Below are 20,089 nucleotides of genomic sequence, written 5' to 3' on the forward strand. Positions count from 1 at the left end.
GTGACCCCTGATGCACAACACACCTTCACTGTCTGACCTGATTCACAGCACACAGAATACTGAGAGCAAAGCTTTTGGTTCATCCAGATACAAGGCCATGCTTTTGAATAATATTTTGTCTCATATTCTATGATGACCTGGATCATGGAAAGGATTTATGGGTCATAATTAGGCCAAAAACATAATTGATGAATGTTTATCCAGTTCATTACAAGCATCAAGCATGCCGCGTCATTGAACTACCATTTGTGACCCTGGAGCACAAAAGCAGTCATAAGTAGCACAGGTATATTTGTAGAAATAGCCAAAAATACATTGTACAGGTCAAAATTATCAATTTTTTTTTATGCCAAAAATCATTAGGATATTAAGTAAAGATCATGCTCCATGAAGATATTTTGTAAATGTCCTGCCGTAAATATATCAAAACTTAATTTTTGATTAGTAATATGCATTGCTAAGAACTTAATTTGAACAACTTTAAAGATGATTTTCTCAATATTTAGATTTTTTTGCTCCCTCAGATTCCAGATTTTTTCAAATAGTTGTATCTCAACCAAATATTGTCCTCCTAACAAACCATACATCAATGGAGAGATTATTTATTCAGCTTCAGATGATGTATAAATCTCAATTTTGAGAAATGGACTCTTATGACTGGTTTTGTGCTCCAGGGTCACATTTATTTATTTATTTATTTATTTATTTATTTATTTATTTATGACAGAAATGAATTCTTTTATTCATCAAGGACGCATTCAATTTATCAAAAGTGACATTAAAGCCATTCATAATGATATAAACGATTTCTATTTCAACATTGATAATAATCAGAAGTGTTTCTTGAGCAGCAGATCATCATATTAGAATGATTTCTGAAGATCATGTGACACTGAAGACTGGAGTAATGATGCTGAAAGAAAACACTTATTTCAAACTGTGATAATATTTCACAATATTACTGTTTTTACTGTCTTTTTGATTGAATTAATGCAGCCTTGGTGAGCAGAAAAGACTTTTTTTTTTCAGACCTCAAACTTTTGAACTTGATGTGTTTGATGGTCAGAGTATTAAAAGCAAGCAAGTGTTGATTTCTTCTCTTTCTGCGTGTAGATCCGTGTGACGAGAGAGAAGCAGAGAGGATTCCTGGTGATTGACGGCCGTTACTCCAAACACACCACCAGCCCAAAGAAAGCTGATATTCTGGATGTGGTGGGAATGTTGTATGTGGGAGGTTTACCGCTCAACTACAGCACCAAACGCATCGGACCGGTGAGCATACAGCCACACACACATTCAGAAGAGTCTGAAGTTAGAAGTTAGTCTGACTGCTCAACACAAAGCTGGCACCATCTGATGCTGCCTGTGCTCTTGTAGGTCCTGTACAGTATCGACGCCTGCATTAGGAACTTCAAGATGATGAATCTGCCGCTGGACATGGAGCAACCCACATCCAGCTACCGCGTGGGCTCCTGTTTCGCCAACCCAGAAAAAGGAACTTATTTTGATGGCACAGGCTACGCTAAAGCTGGTGAGGACCCACTGTAGTCATTAACAGCTAGTCATTCAGCAGGAATATTTAAAAACACAGATGTGATTTGTGTGTGTGTACAGTGGACACGTATCGAGTGGGTAATGATGTGTCCGTGGATCTGGAGTTCAGGACGTCACAGAGCAGCGGCGTTCTGTTAGGAGTCAGTAGCCAGAAGATGGACGGACTGGGAATCGAACTTGTCAATGGAAAGGTACGAAAGAGAGATCTAGAGTTCCTTGTTTTCAGTTTCATTAAAGAACTAAAGTAAATTGGGTGGGAAACAGGTAAATGATTGAGAAGTTGTCTTTATATGTGAGCCTGGAGCACAAAACCAGTCATAAGTCTCTGGGGTATATTTGTAGCAATAGACAACAATACATTGTACAGGTCAAAATTATTGATTTTTCTTTTATGACAAAAATCATTAGGATATTAAGTAAAGATCATGTTCCATGAAGAGATTTAGTAAATTTCCTACTGTAAATATATAAAAAATTCATTTTTGATTAGTAATATGCATTGCTAAGAACTTCATTTTTACAGTAAAGATCGATGATTTTCTCTCATTTATATTGATTTTCTCAATACACCATCAGATTCCAGATTTTCAAATAGTTGTATCTCAGTCAAATATTGTCCTCCTAACAAACCATACATCCATGAAGAGATGATTTATTCAGCTTTCAGATGACTGGTTTTGGGGTCCAGGCTCACATATGTGAATTGTTTGTTAATGAGAGTGTCTGTTTTTGTGTGTATTGGTGTAGCTTTTATTCCATGCTGATAATGGAGTGGGACGCTTCACAGCCGTATATGAGCCGGATCCGGAGGCGGGGCTTTGTGATGGACAGTGGCACACAGTCTCCGCCCACAAGCTGAAGCACCGCCTGGAGCTCATCGTGGACGGCAAGAAGTCCGAGGCAGCGAGTCCAGACGTCCGCTCTGCCTCCGCCGACACCAATGACCCTGTGTATGTGGGCGGATACCCCGGTATGTCAATCAAACCCTGTTGCCATGGTGTCATAGTTAAGAAAGCAGTAGTAACTTAAAAATGCAATGGCATAATAAAGCTTCTGTTTGATCATGATAAATCAAAACATTCTCAAATTTGATGACATTTCTGATTCTGTGGCTCGTTCTCATTTACATCATAAACAAACAGAAACTTCTGTTGACGCTCATGACAGCAGTTGGTAATAAAGCAAAACATTTACAAATAGCAAACAAAATTGAAAATGTGATTTTTTTTGAAGCTCTTGATTTGAAGACTTTGTAAATGTAATATAGAGCAGACGTAAGAAACCTGGATTGGGGACAATCCTAAAATACAGAAGTTCTGGAAAATTTAACATTGCAACATTCTTGAAATTAGGAACAGACAATCAATAGATTCAGCTGCTTTTATAACGTATACATTAAACTAGAAAAGCTGTTTTTTTAAGCATTGTTTCTTTCAGCTCATCTTAGTGGACACAGACACGTTGACAATTGGATGAGTTGAAATGTGTCCTGAAAGATAAATGACTGATATCTGTCTTGTGTGTGTCTGTTGCAGAGGGTCTGAAGCAGTTCGGACTCACTATAAACACACCGTTTAAAGGCTGCATGAGAAATGTGAAGATCTCTAAAGCTGGGAAGACTCTGGAGGTGCAGATGAACAGAGTCCTGGAGCTCCGAGGAGTTCAGCCTCTCACCTGCCCCGCTAGTTAAACACACACTCGTCTGACTCCTACTCAAACTGAATCAGTTCATGAATCAAAATCAGAATTATTCAGAGAACTAACTGTGAAGTACTAGCTGTGCCGCTCATAACCAAATAACACAAGGAATATTAAAAAACAAACAAACAGCTGGAAAAAACCAAGGATTTTAGACAAACCCAGCCAAATGGAAACCAGATAACAAAAATCCTTTAAATCAGATTCTATCAGATGTCATAGGAGAACATTTTTATAAAAACTTTCAGTAACACTTTACAATAATGTCCCATAAGTTAACATTAATTCAGGCATTAACTAACATGTACTAACTATGAAAAATACGTTACAATATGTAATTATCTGTTGTTAGTTAATAAAAATACAGCTGTTTTGTGTTAATTCATGTTTGATCTGGTCAATTAAAAATAACAGAAACGATTTTTTATTTTAATAATGTATTATTAAATATTGAAATTAATAAAAACTTGAATTAATAAATATATTCAAATATTTTTCATTGTTAGTTCATGTAGTTAACAGATGAAATCTTATTGTAAGGTGCTACCAACTTTTTATGCTGTAGTTCTTTTATCAAACTATGTATTTGTGTGTTAAAGGAACCAAAAACCAAAACAGAAACTGTAGTAAAACATTGAGAACTTTTTTTTTTTAATCTCTGAAGCACAACTACATCTTACACAGCCAAAAGGATCCTAACAAAACCATTAAAGAGTGAATGACCCAACGAATCGGGATTGTATCATTTAAAAACTCAGACATTGATAGATGAGGCTTGATACTCATTTAAAACAGTATCATACTTTATTACGTGGAGAGCGTTGGACTTACGGTCTTACATTTGTGCATTTCGAGTTCTTCTGTTTGCCACTTTTCAAAGTGTGACTACATTTGACACCTGATACAGTACATCAAGAAATATTTAAACACAAACAAAAAATGTTTGTGCCTTGCTCTGATACTACATAAACTGCATTTAGAAAGGTTACACTGACATAGAAAATTAAGGAACTGTTCACAATGAATTAGCCTTGCCAAAAATCAGCACAGACACGCTGTATTAAAAATAAAAATCAGATGTAGGAAAGTTGGACAGATCAGATTTTCAGATTTAAGTGTGACCGCAGTGTAAATGCCTTAATGATCAAACCACACTTGAAGAATCAGGTTGGCTGCATATATGAGGAGCAACATATTTCATCTAAGAGCCAAAGAGATTGTAAGACACATTCATGGAAAGAGACCTTGTGTCGAGCCCTGAGACACTTTTCTCTGAGGTCTCAGTGTGTGGTTTTGCATGGAGTGATGACATGTACTGTGTAATGTTCAGTATTTCAAAATAAAGAAGTATCCCCTCTGATGGCACTTGATTTGGTCTGTTGTGTTTCCTTTTATTGTGTCGAAATAACCGTTAAAGCTCATGAATTTGTTGTCCTTCGAAGGGTCATTAGTAGTCACACTTTCCAATTTTAGACTGACTTCCAATGTATCATGGTTCAGTAAAATATTTAAGAAGTTAAGGTTAAGTTAAATTCATATTCAAAAAATGTACTTGTTTGTAGGACAGGTCATAATAAAGCTTCAGTTTAAGTCTTAGGCTAAGTGCAGCATTTGGTACAATAGACCACTGTTAAATACTAAGACTTTTAAACAGTTTTTGATCTTTCTGAAAGGCTGTTTCTCAAGTGACTGAAACTTAATATATCACATGGTGTTCCACAAGGGCTGGTTCTCAGGCTACTTTTATTCTCATGCCTCTAGAAATGAATGATCATGTTTATAGACATCATACAGTCTGATTGGCCTTTAGATACTGACTGAACATCTGTCCTTCATTTTACTCTGGAAAATTGTGGAATTAAGGTGAATATAATGTTCTGTCTTCCTATGAATGTTCATACTTTATACTCACAGATAATTTAGTGGTTTTTACATTTTATATCACGTATACACTACACACACACACACAGCTTGTATTCATAAAAATCAGTTAACTCAGTGTGGTTTCCTGTCCAAAAAATCTGAAAGCAGAACTATAAAAGATATGAGTGCAGTGGTTGGTTTCATCACCACACAGTCTGGAATTACAACAGTGGGAAAAAAAACAAGGAAGTACACTTTTTTTTTTCAACAGTGTACAAATGTTGAAGACCATTTAACTCATAGCAGAGGACAGCAGAAGAGACCGAGTCATGCTCATCAGAAGTCTGTTGCACAGAGCCATCCAGGATGGGACGATCCTGCTGAGAAACCGTCAGAAATGCTCTACAGTGTGGAGAGAGACTCACCACTGCTCAGCTTTAGTTTACAGAGAACACTCACATGACATCGATACTGTGAGGTATGGACATATCAGACTGTTAATATGCTTATATTAGTTCATAGCAGTGGATTACGTTATACTGCAATGGTAAGTAGTTTTAATTATAAAAAAATAATAATAATAATGGTTCATTGCTAAATTTATTTGGGATTCTACCAGGGTAAATTCATCCGAGATTTGGAAATTTGGAAACAGTATTTTTAAACCATGATTGGCATGATCCAGCAATCAGAATCAAAGTCGTCATGTTTTTGAGGTTTTTTTTTTTTTTTTTTTTGGTTTTGGTTGTTAATTTTAAGTTATGTATGAGAGATGACATTTATTTTTCAATCAACACCCAGAGTATATAAGCAGCTGCTTACCTCTGTCCAGTCTCAGCTGTTCTAGCATCCCTCCACCTCCCCAAATCTCCACCTTCATCTTAGGTACCTTGCCCTTTGTAATCATATCCTACATTAAATCTCTGTGGGGGGTATATCAGAGCTCGAGCTGAAGCTGCTTCATCGAGCCCCTCATCAGTGAACAGCAAGCTAAATAAATTAAGCGTAATTTGCTAAAGATTACGTGGGCAAACAGACTCCATGTCTTGCTCTTTGGTACACACTGGATTAACTGCTGGACACTTGTGAAACTGACATGTCATTTGTCTTCAGGATGGAGCAGCTGCTGCTGCCCCCCATAGGTGATCGTTCTGTGAGGCTCCACATGCTCGCAGCACCAGTCAATCCTGCAGACATGAACATGATCCAGGGTAAAGTCACCACTCATACACCTTCATGTCTATTTACATCCTTTCACTCTAGTGATGGTTAAATCTGAGATTATTTTATAGAAATTCTGTTCTACTCTTTGGGGTGATGGAGGCTGAACATGATCTTGTCTCCATAGGTTCGTACCCAGTCTTGTGCCCTCTCCCAGCAGTGGGGGGTAATGAGGGGGTGGCCGAAGTGATAGAGGTGGGCAGTGATGTCACATCTCTCAGACCTGGTGATTGGGTCATGCCCATAGATGCCGGCTTTGGTAAGGAGATATTCAGTGTTTCAGTTTAGGGATTAAAAAAACATCAAAACCTTGAAGTCATCATGGAATTCAGTTCCAAAATGCAAGTGCATTGCAATAAAATTCTAAAATATTTAAGGTGGGTCTTGATTGTAAGAACTGAAATGCAGGCTTTCACACCTGATATCTTTGTATAATTATAAGTGGCTGCTGAATGTCATTACCTCCAAATATTTATGTGTGACTGAGAGCAATGTGTTCATCCTGAAGTTCATGCACAGTAATGTGGCAAGCTACGCAATGTCTCATTCCTTGTATCTCAGGGAAACAAGGCCTCTCCAGTTGAGTTGACATGCTTATAGGAAAACTCCTGTTACTCTAATACTGAAGCCTGATTTGTTCACATTCGTGTAGCTGTACGAACCAATGGTCCTTCAACCTGCCAAAAGGGGAGGAGCAGACCTCTTTATAAGTCAGCTCTAGACGCCATTATGTCAGAATTTAATCTCCTTCAGTGATGAAGGTCATCTCCTCGCCTACTCTGCAAGCAAGAAGCCGAAGAAGGAAGAAGCTCAGCACAGCTTGCTGCTCGCCACCGTTGAAGAAGCCATTGGCAGTGGAAGAAGCCAGAAGCCTTCCCCTGCGGTCATCCAGCACATCCGGCACAGAGCATGAGTCTCACCCTCCTCCACTTGCGGATCTCCTTCTTTAATGGAAGTGGTCCTCCCCACTCTGTTATCCCATTTCCTCTATCCCCTAGGAGAAAGAAACAGCAGGCTTTAAGACTTAGCTCGAGTGAACTCACGCCTGCTTTACACGTGAGGTTCCGCACCTCTCGTCGGCTGCGAGTGTCTTGATTTCCATCTGAGGAGGAAGCCGTTGTTGATGACTTCATGTCATTAATGGCTTTGGATGCTGAAGAGTGAGCGTGCTCTGGCAAAGAGCTTGAAACCGCCTCTGATGGAGACAACATTGCCCAGCATGGACAGTGAGCTGATCTGTGTTTTAACTAAGGATGTGGAGGATCTTGACCTGGCTTGGTCGGCTCCGGAAGCACCCACCAACAGCCTCTATGATAGGTGGTACCTGAAGGGATGCCGTCAACATTCCTCTTGCCAACAGCCCACTCCTTTCCTGCCAGCAGTTCACGAGGAACTCATTAGGACATGGCATGTCCTATACTCAGAGCGTATTAATCACTGTACTTCCACCACTCTCACCATTGTTTATAGCACTAAAGAAAGAGGTTATAGCAAGCTCCCCACTCTGGAAGAGGCAGTAGCTGTGCATCTGTGCCATCCATCGTCCCTGGGGTTGAAAGTCCATGAAGCGTATCCATCTAAGCCCTACAGGACTAACTCAGCCCTAGAAAACAGGGCTTATCCGGCTGGCCAGGCTGCCTCAGCACTTCACATGATGGCGGTGCTTCAAGTGTTCCATGCCAAACTTCTCGGCACCATACTGCTCATTGTAACTGACCTGGTTCTGCACACTATTAAGGCCACTGCGCAGGCGATAGACAAGGCCATGGCCAATATAGTGGTGCTGGAGCACCATCTTTAGCTGAATTTGACAGAGTTCAGGGATGCTGACAAGGTCGCCTTCCCAGACTCACCAGTCTCTCCTAAGGGACTGTTTTGGCCCTGCCTTGGATGGGCTTGCCGAATGGTTTACAGCGGCACAGAAGTTATCACAGCCAATGCATCACTTCCTACTGCAGCACTCTAGTGTGGCAGCTTGTTCAAGTCACCAGAAGGTTCCATCCACTCAGCAGCCTGCCAAGTCGGCACTCCCTCAGCCCCAGCCTAAACCTGGAAATGCTATCCGTTACCAAAGCGCCAAGGTCCCCACCCCAGAGTGATGTTGCTCACTGAGCCTCAGAAGCCATCCTGATCCAAAAGCAGAGAGGAAGAGAAGAGGGCCAGTTCTTACCAAAAACTCCCTCTAAGAAAGATTGCGCTCGCTCTCCATTCCTCCTCTTAACACCGAGCAATGATGCTCACGTTCTCTTATCTGAAGAACAAACACTGCTTGCAAAAGGAGCCATGGAAAAGGCTCTTCTAGTGAACAGTGAGTCAGGTTTTTAGAGCCATTATTTCCTTGTTTCCAAGAAAGATGGTGCGCTCAGACCCATTCTTGATCTTTGGCATCTGAACCACTCATTTCTGAGATGGTTATTCAAGATGTTAACATTAAAACGGATCCTCACACAAGTATGTCCCGAGGACTGGTTTCTGTCAGTGGATTTGAAAGACACTTATTTCACATCCAGATAGCCCCCCATCACAGACAGTTCTTGAGTTTCACATTTGAGGGAGTGGCCTATCAGTACACAGTCCTGCCATTCGGACTGTTCCTGGCCCCACACACTTTTACAAAAGTGCATAGATGTGGCTCTTTCCCCTCTGAGACAGGTGGGAATCTGCATTTTTAACTACCTCGATGACTGGCTGATTTTTGCCTGGTCAGGTGGGAACTCATTGCTCACAGGTCGCTGCTGCTCAGTCACCTGGAGCACCTTGGGTTGAGAATTAATTTAGCTAAGAGCTCCTTGTCTCCCAGGCAGCAAGTGGGCTTTCTGGGGACAATTGATTCTGCCCGAATGGTGGCATGAATTACATCAGAATGTTCTCTGACTGTTTAGTGACTAACGGTGTCATTCAAATTATGGACTTCATGTCCTCTCAGGGCTTTCCAGAGGATGCTAGACCTCATGTCATCTGCTTCCTCTGTGATTCCTCTGGGCCTGCTCAACATGCAGCCCCTTCAGTACTGGCTCAAAGCCAATGTCCCATCCCACGCTTTGCACCTGGGATGTTTTCATCTCCCCACTGCTGCATCTGAGCCATGGCCCCTTGGTAAACCTCTCCCCTGACTGAGGGAGGACCTTCTCTCACGAACGAAGGTCATGATTTGGCATCCCCAGCCAGAGCTGTGGAACCTTCATGTTTGGCCCCTCGACGGGAGTCTTTGCAGCTCCCCGGGAGTGTAACTAATACTATTTTGGAGGCTAGAGCTCCATGTATAAGATGTCTTTATGCCCTTAAATGGTTAGTCTTCACTGACTGGTGTGCAGTGCGGAACGAGGACCCGTCCTCTTGTGAAGTGTCCAAGTGCTAACCTTTCTACAAGAGCTGCTAGATAAGGGGCACACCTCTTCCATACTCAAAGTGTATGTGGCAACCAATGTGGCAAATCATTCTCTTGTGGCTGCCCTTACTCATTCTCACAATGAGTTAAAGCAAATCTATATTTCCCAGCATCCTTTGCTTCAGACTGTTAAAGGAGAGTAAAAAAATGAATTTAAATTAAGTGTTATGTCGTGTTTTTTATAAGGGAGATCTTATAGTGTTTAATGTTGTATTATTTTTAAATTTAAAAGGGTTTCTGGTATGTGTAAGTTTGTGGTGTGCAGAAGAGTAGAGCCTGTGGTTAGGAAGATAAGTAGGTGTGCTTATGCTATTGTAAGCTAACTATATTTTAAAATATAAAACGTGTACATATTACATCATAAATGATAAAAAAAATATGTGTGTATATGTGTGTATATACTGCATGATTAAATATATGTTCAATATATTTTTGCACATGCAGTACCATATCTTATCACATGTACTGTACATCTATATATTATAGCCTAAAGTGTATTACTGAATATAAAATTATAAGTATATATAAGTAAATATATTGTCACATATTTTTCATATATGAAAACGGCAATTCCTTATGTATTAGTCAATACATTGTAATATATTTACACAATATATTACTCTGTATTATTTCTAATATACCATTATGTTATTTAATATATTGATCATTCATATATTACAAAATATATTTTCTTTGCGTAAGGTGGCGAGTCAGTCAGCAGAAACTACTTAGTCCTTAAGTTTCTGAGGGGAGCTTGGAGATTGAATCCTGCCTCACCCTCATACTGTGCCAACTTGGGACTTATCTATAGTCTTAAGGGGCCCTCCCTTTGAGCCACTCCAGTTGACTGACTTGTAGCCCCTGTCACTCTCCTTTTGGCTTTATCGTTGGTCAAGTCAAGGTCAAGAGTAGTGATGGGAAGTTCGGTTCTTTTCCGCGAACCGGTTCTTTCGGACGGTTCGATTCAGTAAACCGGTTGAAAAAACCGGTTCACCGGTTCTTTTACGCTCGACGTAATGACGCCATTGGCGATGACGTAATGGCGTCAAGTCTATCAAACATTCAAATATATAAAGTCAGTAATCATAACTTTAGTAAGTTAAAAACCTCATAATCATGAAAAGTTTACAATTAAGTTTTGCAACAACGCACCCAAATACAGTAACAGAAGTAATGTGCATACGAGGATTTAAGTCTTGAAGATATAAAGTAAATAAATTAGGTGTCATCAGCGCAGAAACCATGATCCACTTACTATACATAATCCATTGCGATTTATTTGTTATTAAATAAACTTACGTTTCGCCAGATTGCCCTTGATTCAAGCCCTCGGTTTACCCGCGCTCCTAACATTAGCACAGAATCAGTTCAGAATCAATCACCAAAAGAACCAGTTCGGTTCAGACGCGCTGTGTGTCAGTCTGCTTTACGCTGAATCACGCATGCGTAGTATCATCAGCTCATCGGTTCTCGAATCGGACGTGTCCAAAGGAAACGGTTCTCGGTTCAGTGTACTGGTGATCCGAAAACCGATGCAACCGGTTCTTGACTCGTGAACGAGAACCGCTCTAACCGACTCGCTGCAGTTCAGTATCATCAGCTGCTCTACTCGTGTTCATGTTCTATTTACTACAAACTCAATTTGTGAATGTGTCATCGTTAACTATAAATACAGTACAGATATTTCATAAATCATCCCTTATTCCTATTAAACGTAGAGTCTTTAGAGTCTTAATTATTGTCCAACTTCCCTGAAAACCCTTTTGGCCTATAATCTAGCAATCTACAATTTAACGAAATACACAGATAAGATACATTCATCTTTAAAAAAAAAAGAAAAAAAAAAAAGAAAAATAAAATATAGTTATTTCATCACACTTTCTGATGTTTAACAAAACGCTTGAAAAAAATTATCATTAGTTCACGCATGCGCAGTATCATCAGTTCATCGGTTCTCAAATCGGACGCGTCTGAAAGAAACGGTTTTCGGTTCAGTGTACTGGTGATCCGAAAACCGATGCAACCGGTTCTTGACTCGAGAACGAGAACCGCTCCAGCAGTGGGCGTGTACGTTCGTCATCTGGCTCGGCTCGGTGTTCATATTCAGTTCTCTCTTCACAGCAGTTCAGTCAGTGTACTGTTTGAGTAAATGAATTACTCCGGGATATTGGTTTATTTTGACTCAGAGGGAGTGTCAGCCACGTTAAAAAAGTTAACAGCTTAAGTAATTTGTGAATTAATGCTTATTGGAGACGCGAACCGTTTCAAACGATTCGGTTCGATTTGGTGAACTGGTTCAACCGGTTCACTAAGAAGAACCGGTTAAATCGAACGATTCGTTCGCGAATCGGACATCACTAGTCAAGAGTGACTTGCAAGCACTCTTAGTCAGTGCTTCCTGTCTTAAGTTTTGGCCTAATGACTGTAGAGTCGTCCTCAAACCGAGACACTATATGCCAAAAGTGCTCTCCTATCCTTTTAAGGCACAAGTCATCACCCTTTAAGTGCTCCCTAATCCAGTTGGTGAGTGGGGTCCCAGTCCACTTAGAGTGTATGTTGAGCACTATGGCCTGTTTGGACAGTCAGAGCAGCTCTTTGTGTGCTCTGGAGGTCACCCTAAAAGGCTTTTGGTTATGAAGCAGAGTGGATAGTGGATGCTATAGCCTTGGTTTATGCCTCGGCAGGCTTGCAGTGCCCTTTAGGTGTGAGGGCCCACTCCACCAGGTTTCATCACCATCTCCCTCCACCAGGTTTTATAACTTGGACATCCCTGCCCTGCAGGCTCAGATTTTGTCTGCTAAATTCTACCTAATCCTCTTTGTAAGTGAAGAGAGTTATGTTATGTAGTCCTCAGCCTAAACGGCTTGGGTCTCATTGCTGACATTCTTTTCCAAAAATTATTTAGCTATAAAGAAAAAAAAAATGTATGTTCAGTTTATGATAATGTCGGCAAGTGCTTGTAAGTAAAAAAAACATGTCCAAACAAACACCAATGCAAAACTCACAACACCCAAATCAGATTTAGGGAGTGATTAATCAAAACGGGTGGTGTGGCAGCAAAGTGCTTGTAAGTGAGTACCTGTAGACTTAACAGTGCCTACAACAAACAAAGACCAATAGCAAAACTCAACACCCAAACTCAACACTGGAACTCAAGAACAAATCACAGAGTGACTCTGAGATCACTTTCTCCATTCACCAGGTTTGCAGGCACGGATTTTGTCTGCTAAATTCTACCTAATCCCCTTTGCAAGTGGAGAGGGTTATGTTATGTAGTCCTCAGCCTAAACGGTTTGGGTCTCATTATTGGCTTATACTTACAGAAGCCCTCATTCTGCACTTGCTTATAGCACAGCACTATTGGACACGTTAACCATAAGCGTGTCAATGCAACGGGAGAGGCCATTCCAAATGGAAAGCTCCATTTAATAACATAACCTTGGTTCCCTGAGATAAGGGAACGAGTGTTGCGTAGGCTGCCATGGTATAAGGCTGCATGCGAATCAATCACTATCACTTCAGTCAAAAGATTCTGACGAAATGGCTATATCAGACTGAGCTGGAACCTATAAGCCTGTGCCATCTAGAGTGTCATGAAAAAGTTTGTATTTCATTTTATTGACTGTGCAGTTGTGTGTGTGTCAGGTACATGGAGGACAGGTGCTGTGTGTGAAGAGGATGAGCTCATCTCTGTTCCTAAAGACATCTCTCTTCTGGGGGCTGCCACCATCTTCGTGAACCCCTGCACTGCGTACAGGATGCTGCATGACTTTCAAACACTCACCCCTGGTATGAAAACTCATGTAATGGTTTATTATTTCTATCTTACCAAATCTTATCAATGGCTATCAGTGGTTTGTCATGATCTGTAGGTTGTACAGTGATTCAGAATGCCTCTAACAGTGCAGTGGGACAGGCTGTGATTCAGATCGCTGCAGCACTGGGCCTGAAGTTTATATTTCCCCTGAATTAGAGGTACAGAAGACCTTTGGAGCAAGAGGCAACAACAGGCCGCAAATTCATTACAGAAAAAGTTCTACTTTGTAATAATCTCATGTGATAAAAAGTTTCATATAATGTTTTTTTCAAACTGTTTCTTGAACTCAGACCAAACTGTGCTGAGTTGATTGATGAGCTTCAGTCACTGGGAGCTGATTATGTGGTGACAGAAGAGGAAGTCATGTCAACAGGTCTTCATCGGGTATTTGAGGTGGGGGATTCTGCTCTTCTGCAACAAATTAATTTTCAGTGATTTCTGCTTAAAGAATTGCTTAAACACAGAATTTTTTCTTAGGAGGTTCCCAAACCTAAACTGGGCTTGAACTGTGTAGGAGGCTTGAGCGGAGGAATTGTGTTCTCTAATCTTGAGTAAGTGTCACACATATTGCAGTTTTACAGTAGTTTATAAAAAAATGACTGTGATCAATGGGAGGGTGCTGACAACTGTCCTCTTGTATCTTCAGTTATGGAGGAACAATGGTCACATACGGAGGGATGGCCAAAAGACCCCTCCAGATCCCTGCTGTGAGTTTATTATCTTCATGTACAGTATTTTATTTTCTGTGTAATCAAGTTTAACTTGTATTGAACCTTGAACATCCCTGTTTATAAAACAAACTTTGTAAATTTTTTATATTTAATTTCCTGTCATGCAGAAATCCTTTATCTTCCACAATGTGACTCTAAAGGGCTTTTGGCTGACGCAGTGGAAAAGAAAACACAAGGAAGGTAAACCAACAAACACAATACTACTGAAAGTCAAATGAAGGGTTGAATGAATATGATGAAACTGTAAGAACATGGTTGTTTCATATCTTGATGTTGTGAGTCGGCACTCATGTAAGTTGGGTCTCTTGTGCTTGACCTCTCTTTCTGCAGATAAAGCCCAGCTGAAGGCCATGTTGAATGCTGTGTGTGACCTCATGAGAGGTGGACAGCTGTCTGCACCACACTGTGTCCAGACACCATTTCACCAGTACACACATGCATTACAAGCCACAGTGCAATCACACAGCCGCAAGCACGTTCTTATCATGTAGAAAACAAAAAACGTCATGTTCTTCCGATCCTCTGCAGAACCATATTGGACATCATGAACAAATGTCTACAACTGAACATGCTTGCATTATTCTTCAAAAAGCTGCATTATTCTTGTTTGCATGAATGTAATGGCTGTCTGTTGGTCAGTGCAGTGCAGGGTTGGAAAACAGCACGTGTGTCAGATCTGTTATAAACACCTAGTGCATGTCATCGTTTTTATTGATTTAAAATGTTCTGTATGGGGTTTAAGGTTTATTAAATATCATATTTTCTGTTTTCTGTCTGGTGTCACTATTAAAACCTGTCCATCTTTCAAACGTGTCTTTTGTTTGAGGATGTGAAGTATATTGACATTAGTATGTATACTAAATATACTTCACATCAAGCTTTTTCATTTACTGTTACATTTTTCAAACATCACTGTTTCAATTACACAGCACAGATGTTATGCATGGAACATCAAGCTTCATGTACTTCTAGTTCAACTGTATCAGAGTTAAAGGGGTCATATGATGCTGCTAAAAATAACATTATTTTGTGTATTTGGTGTAATGAATTGTGTAATGAATTGTGTTTTAAAAAAAAAAAAAAAAAAAAAAAAAAAAAATCCTGGCTACGTGTTCTGTACTAGACTAACTGAGATTTGTCATAGCACTTGTATACCGTTGTTGTTCTCTCGTTGATCTGATTGTTTCTACTGTTCTCATTTGTAAGTCGCTTTGGATAAAAGCGTCTGCTAAATGATTAAATGTAAATGTAAGTGTTTATGCAGTTTAAGGTTCAATAAACATTATTTTCCACATACTGTACATTATTGTTTCTCCTCTATGTCCCGCCTTCTGAAACGCAGCGATTTTTACAAAGCTCATCGCTCTGAAAAGTTTGGTGTGCTGTGATTGGCCAGCTATCCAGTGTGTTGTGATTGGCCGAATACCTCAAGCATGTGACGGAAATGTTACGCTCCTTAACATACTGTGATGCCATGTCCGGCTGGAGCGACAAGACATAAACATAAAACCCATTATAAACGTGATATAAACAGGATTTCTAGTTGTGTCCTTTTTTGTAAGGCCAAACAAAGTAGTTTCACTTTCTCAAAGAAAGAGCGTCACACACATTGTGTCACACGCCTTGAGTGAGCAGAGGCTGGCGGCTTGAGAACGGCACGGCTGGGGGATTCGACGAAGGAGCTTGCGGCAACCACATATGATGACCCCGGGCTGGACTCCGCTTCATCCACGGTGAAAGCCGATTCGAGCGATCCACAGTGCAAAGTTGATGTATTTCCTCAGCGACCAGCAGTACGGATCAGCTCCAGGCATGACGAAGCGGATATCGTCCTTTTTTGGAAGGCCAAACAAAGTAGTTTCGCTTTCACAGTGAAAAACACAAATCTTCCCACACAGTGACGTCAAAGGTGGGTAGTAACGAATTACATTTACTTGAGTAAAACTATTGGAGTATATTTAAAGATGGGTACTTTTACTATTACTTAATTAAACTTTTGGCGAAAAATCTGTACTTTTACTTCATTACTGTGGGGACGCTCCTCTCATTACTTTATCTTAATGCAATACTATGGAGTCAATATAATACCACATATATACGCAAAAAAATAAAGTTTTGCAAAAGAAAATAAAGTTTTGCAAACAAAAATTAAATTATTGAGGAAAATAATTTTGCTTTTTGCAAACAAAAATAAAGAATTGCAAAACATAAATGATACCGTGCGAAAGCAATGATTTTGCAATACATATTTTCCATTTGGTCATATCTACAATTTTATTTGCAACACTGATTTTATTTTGCGTGTCAGTCTAGTTTGAGGTTGCGCTGCAGTTTTTCCTTTGCGCTTCATTTTTCTGCGCGTCTCGCTTTGTGGCGCTGTTTTGACGTGGGGGTGGAGTCAAGGGGCAGGGCCGTGTACAACATGCCTCCCTGGAAGTGACGTCATCGGCCCGAGACGCAGCTCACTGATCCAGGTACTGTCATGATGAGCAGATGCATGCGAGTGGATCGCTTCCTTTTATTCACTAGCATATAAGGCTTTTATTATTTTTTTCATTATATATGTATATATATATATATATATATATATATATATATATAAATAATATATCCAAGTGGATGCTGCACACTGCTGGTGGTTGAGGAGAGACCCCCACATGATTGTACAGCGAATTGGGTGTACAAACAATACATTATAAAGCGCTTTATAAATGCATCATTCATTTATTCATATAGGCTAACCGTATATAATAATTGATAATAATATTATATTAAATAGGGCTATATTTTTATATTTATTGTTATGCTTATTTCCCCTTTTAATTCGTGTATTGCTTACCTAAATAACGTTCTTTGTTAAATTAGTGTTTTCATTTACAAATGAAACTAGCGATTTATTCATTTATAATTCTAGTATTTATTATTATAGGGTTATTATTAAATTCACCCTCTAAAGTGCACTTCCAGTAAAAAATCTTTATTGGCATGTCGGGCTTTTACAGTATAGGCTATTATTTAAAAAAACTCTTCAGGGCTGCGTTTTCCAAAAGCATCGTTAAAACTAGCAGTAACTCTGAACTAATGTGAACAAAGAACGCTTCTGTGCCACAGGTTAAGAGATTTTAAACAAACACTGTTAATACACATGCAGTTAACCAAATGAAACAATACACATTTTAATGCTATAAAAGTGTGCACATCGAGAGAAATAAACAGCAGATGTGCATGGTAACAACTTCTTTAACTTGAGCAAACGCTGCTAATACACATATACATTTGTTAATAAAGTTAATATAATAAAAACCATGCATGTTTTAATGCTAGTGAATAAAAGGAAGCGATCCACTCGCATGCATCTGCTCATCATGACAGTACCTGGATCAGTGAGCTGCGTCTCGGGCCGATGACGTCACTTCCAGGGAGGCATGTTGTACACGGCCCTGCCCCTTGACTCCACCCCCACGTCAAAACAGCGCCACAAAGCGAGACGCGCAGAAAAATGAAGCGCAAAGAAACAAAGGAAAAACTGCAGCGCAAGCTCAAACTAGACTGACACCCAAAATAAAATCAGTGTTGCAAATAAAATTGTAGATATGACCATGGAAAATATGTATTGCAAAATCTTTGCTTTCGCGCTGTTTCATTTATGTTTTGCAATTCTTTATTTTTGTTTGCAAAAAGCAAAATTATTTTCCTCAATACTTTAATTTTTGTTTGCAAAACTTTATTTTCTTTTGCAAAACTTTATTTTCTTTTGCAAAACTTTATTTTTTTGCGTGTATATGTGGTATTATATTGACTCCATACAATACAAGTTGTTATTAAATGGTTCCACTTGTGATGATTAGTCTAATTTTCTGTGGTGATTGTGTGGTGCTTTTTTATGTATGTTTATTTCTTTTGAGTCAATCCTGTTCAAATGCTTTATCAAACCAGTTGGCTAACCAGTGAATTGGTTCGTGAATCAGTTTGAATGATTCGTTCAGTTCCCGCTGCGCGCGCTGAGTCTGCCCTCAATGTAAAGCAAAACATGATTGGTTATAGTGAGATCGTGATACGATTGGTCAACAAAATGTGGCTGTTATTGGATTGGCTTGAGTAGACGGTGGGTGGGGTTTGGTCATTTGTGTGTTGTTGGTGTCTTGACGCTAGAAATGTTTCAAAATCTACAAATGCACAGCGAGCCACAAATGTATGCAGCGATCTACAAATGTACAGGACGTGATTCACAAATTAATAGCAGGCAAAACTGTGTTTGTGACATAAACATTTATTTGTGAATATGTTTTTATTTGCAAATCTCATTTGATTTGTTTGTGAATTTAATGAATGTGAAACTCTGAGATTTATTTGTGGGTCTCATTCTATTTCTTTGTCAATATGTTTAAATTTTTTGTAAATCTCTTAACATGTATTTGTGGACCATAATCTGTTTATTTGGAATAATGCAACAGTTCTACCCCCATACATCAAGAGCGTTGAAGACGTGGCTTTGGTTCTGCACTGTATTGAAAGCAAATCTACAAAGGCTATTGTTTGCTTGCGATGAAGATCTTTATTAGAGGAACACCGCGTGTGCTGTCTACGGTTCAACAGGTATAACTTAGGCTACACTCGAATACAGAAAGACCATTCAGATTTTTGAGCAAAGTGGATTTTGAATGCAGCTTCCAAAAGAAAAAAAAAAATGAGTCATTAATATTTTCTATATTTGGTACAATCCGGCGTGAGATCGTTCAGCGAGTCTATCATCAGCTGCTAAATTCAGATCTGCGTTTATGGAGTCAAAATAATGCCGTATATATACGCAAAAAAATAAAGTTTTGCAAACGAAAATTAAAGTATTGAGGAAAATAATTTTGCTTTTAGCAAACAAAAATAAAGAATTGCAAAACATAAATGAAACCGCGCGAAAGCAATGATTTTGCGATACATATAACCAATCACACAAGATTCTGTTGAGCTTATGAATGCAGTGACCAATCAGAGGTGTTCAGATGAGTCATCGCTGAAATGCCGGTGCTTCCTTCACTCGCTCGCTGACTGAATACCTCTTTCTGGAGAATTCTCTCGTCAGAAACAACAAAGTGCAGATGTGTGTACGAATCTATAAATAAGATATTGATTTCACAGTGTTAACAGTTTCAGTGATTTTAATGAGTTTTTGAGAGTGGTTGAACTCTAGACTGTCAGTGAAAATGTTCTTTGATAAAGTTATTTGCTCTCTTTCTGTACAATGAAAGATTAGTAGCCGTTTTTATATCACGTTAACTCAATGTTATATTCACATTTAATATAAAGATATGAAATATAAAAATATGTTATGGCATGACACCCATATCTGTTAGCCTACTTAAGTAAACAGACAGGTTTTATGCATAGTTAATAGATTACATTATTAGGCTACTTTGACCATCGCATATTATCTAACATAAACTGTGAAGGTGAGAATCGAGATATTTCATGACATAGTTTATGCGTCTGGGAATGTTTCTGATAAAAATTAAAATCATAAATAATGCTTAATAATAATTTGCCAATATTCTGTTGTGGCTGCTGTATTTCTATTCATTAAAATGACATGATCTAAGATCTTTCTACAGTGTTGTAAAGACTGTAAGTCTATTCCTCACAACCTCGTTTTCATCCATCTTAAATTCCATACGCCGTCTAACCGGTCCCAGGTTAACCAGTCCTGAAACGCCTTTCAGCAACACTGTAAACCAGTAAAGACCAAAACATGCAATGATTCTCCTTCTACAAACTGCACAGTTTCATTGGTAATCAGGCCAGTTAATAAAATCCAGTGGACAGAGA

At 39.3% G+C, this 20,089-nt stretch overlaps 2 protein-coding genes across 2 annotated transcripts in view; both read left to right on the plus strand.

Moving 5' to 3' along the window:
- Window positions 1-4,622, plus strand: part of LOC109058224 (laminin subunit alpha-2-like) — a 182,467-nt gene extending 177,845 nt beyond the window's left edge. Inside the window, exons 62-66 of the mRNA XM_042777209.1 lie at window positions 1,114-1,272; window positions 1,378-1,531; window positions 1,615-1,745; window positions 2,302-2,524; window positions 3,090-4,622. Of these exons, the coding sequence (XP_042633143.1) occupies window positions 1,114-1,272; window positions 1,378-1,531; window positions 1,615-1,745; window positions 2,302-2,524; window positions 3,090-3,244 (822 nt within the window). The 3' untranslated portion in view covers window positions 3,245-4,622. The remainder of the gene's footprint in view (window positions 1-1,113; window positions 1,273-1,377; window positions 1,532-1,614; window positions 1,746-2,301; window positions 2,525-3,089) is intronic.
- Window positions 4,623-5,399: 777 nt separating this feature from the next.
- Window positions 5,400-15,036, plus strand: LOC109058225 (enoyl-[acyl-carrier-protein] reductase, mitochondrial). The gene is given in 10 exon segments (XM_042777270.1): window positions 5,400-5,593; window positions 6,229-6,326; window positions 6,464-6,595; window positions 13,370-13,513; window positions 13,597-13,699; window positions 13,832-13,934; window positions 14,019-14,092; window positions 14,188-14,248; window positions 14,380-14,452; window positions 14,603-15,036. Coding segments are annotated over 10 exon segments (1,098 nt in total). The 5' UTR covers window positions 5,400-5,444; the 3' UTR covers window positions 14,764-15,036.
- The last annotated feature ends 5,053 nt before the right edge of the window (window positions 15,037-20,089 follow it).

Source organism: Cyprinus carpio, chromosome A20 (assembly GCF_018340385.1).
Source record: "Cyprinus carpio isolate SPL01 chromosome A20, ASM1834038v1, whole genome shotgun sequence".
In the NCBI taxonomy this organism is placed as follows: domain Eukaryota; kingdom Metazoa; phylum Chordata; class Actinopteri; order Cypriniformes; family Cyprinidae; genus Cyprinus; species Cyprinus carpio.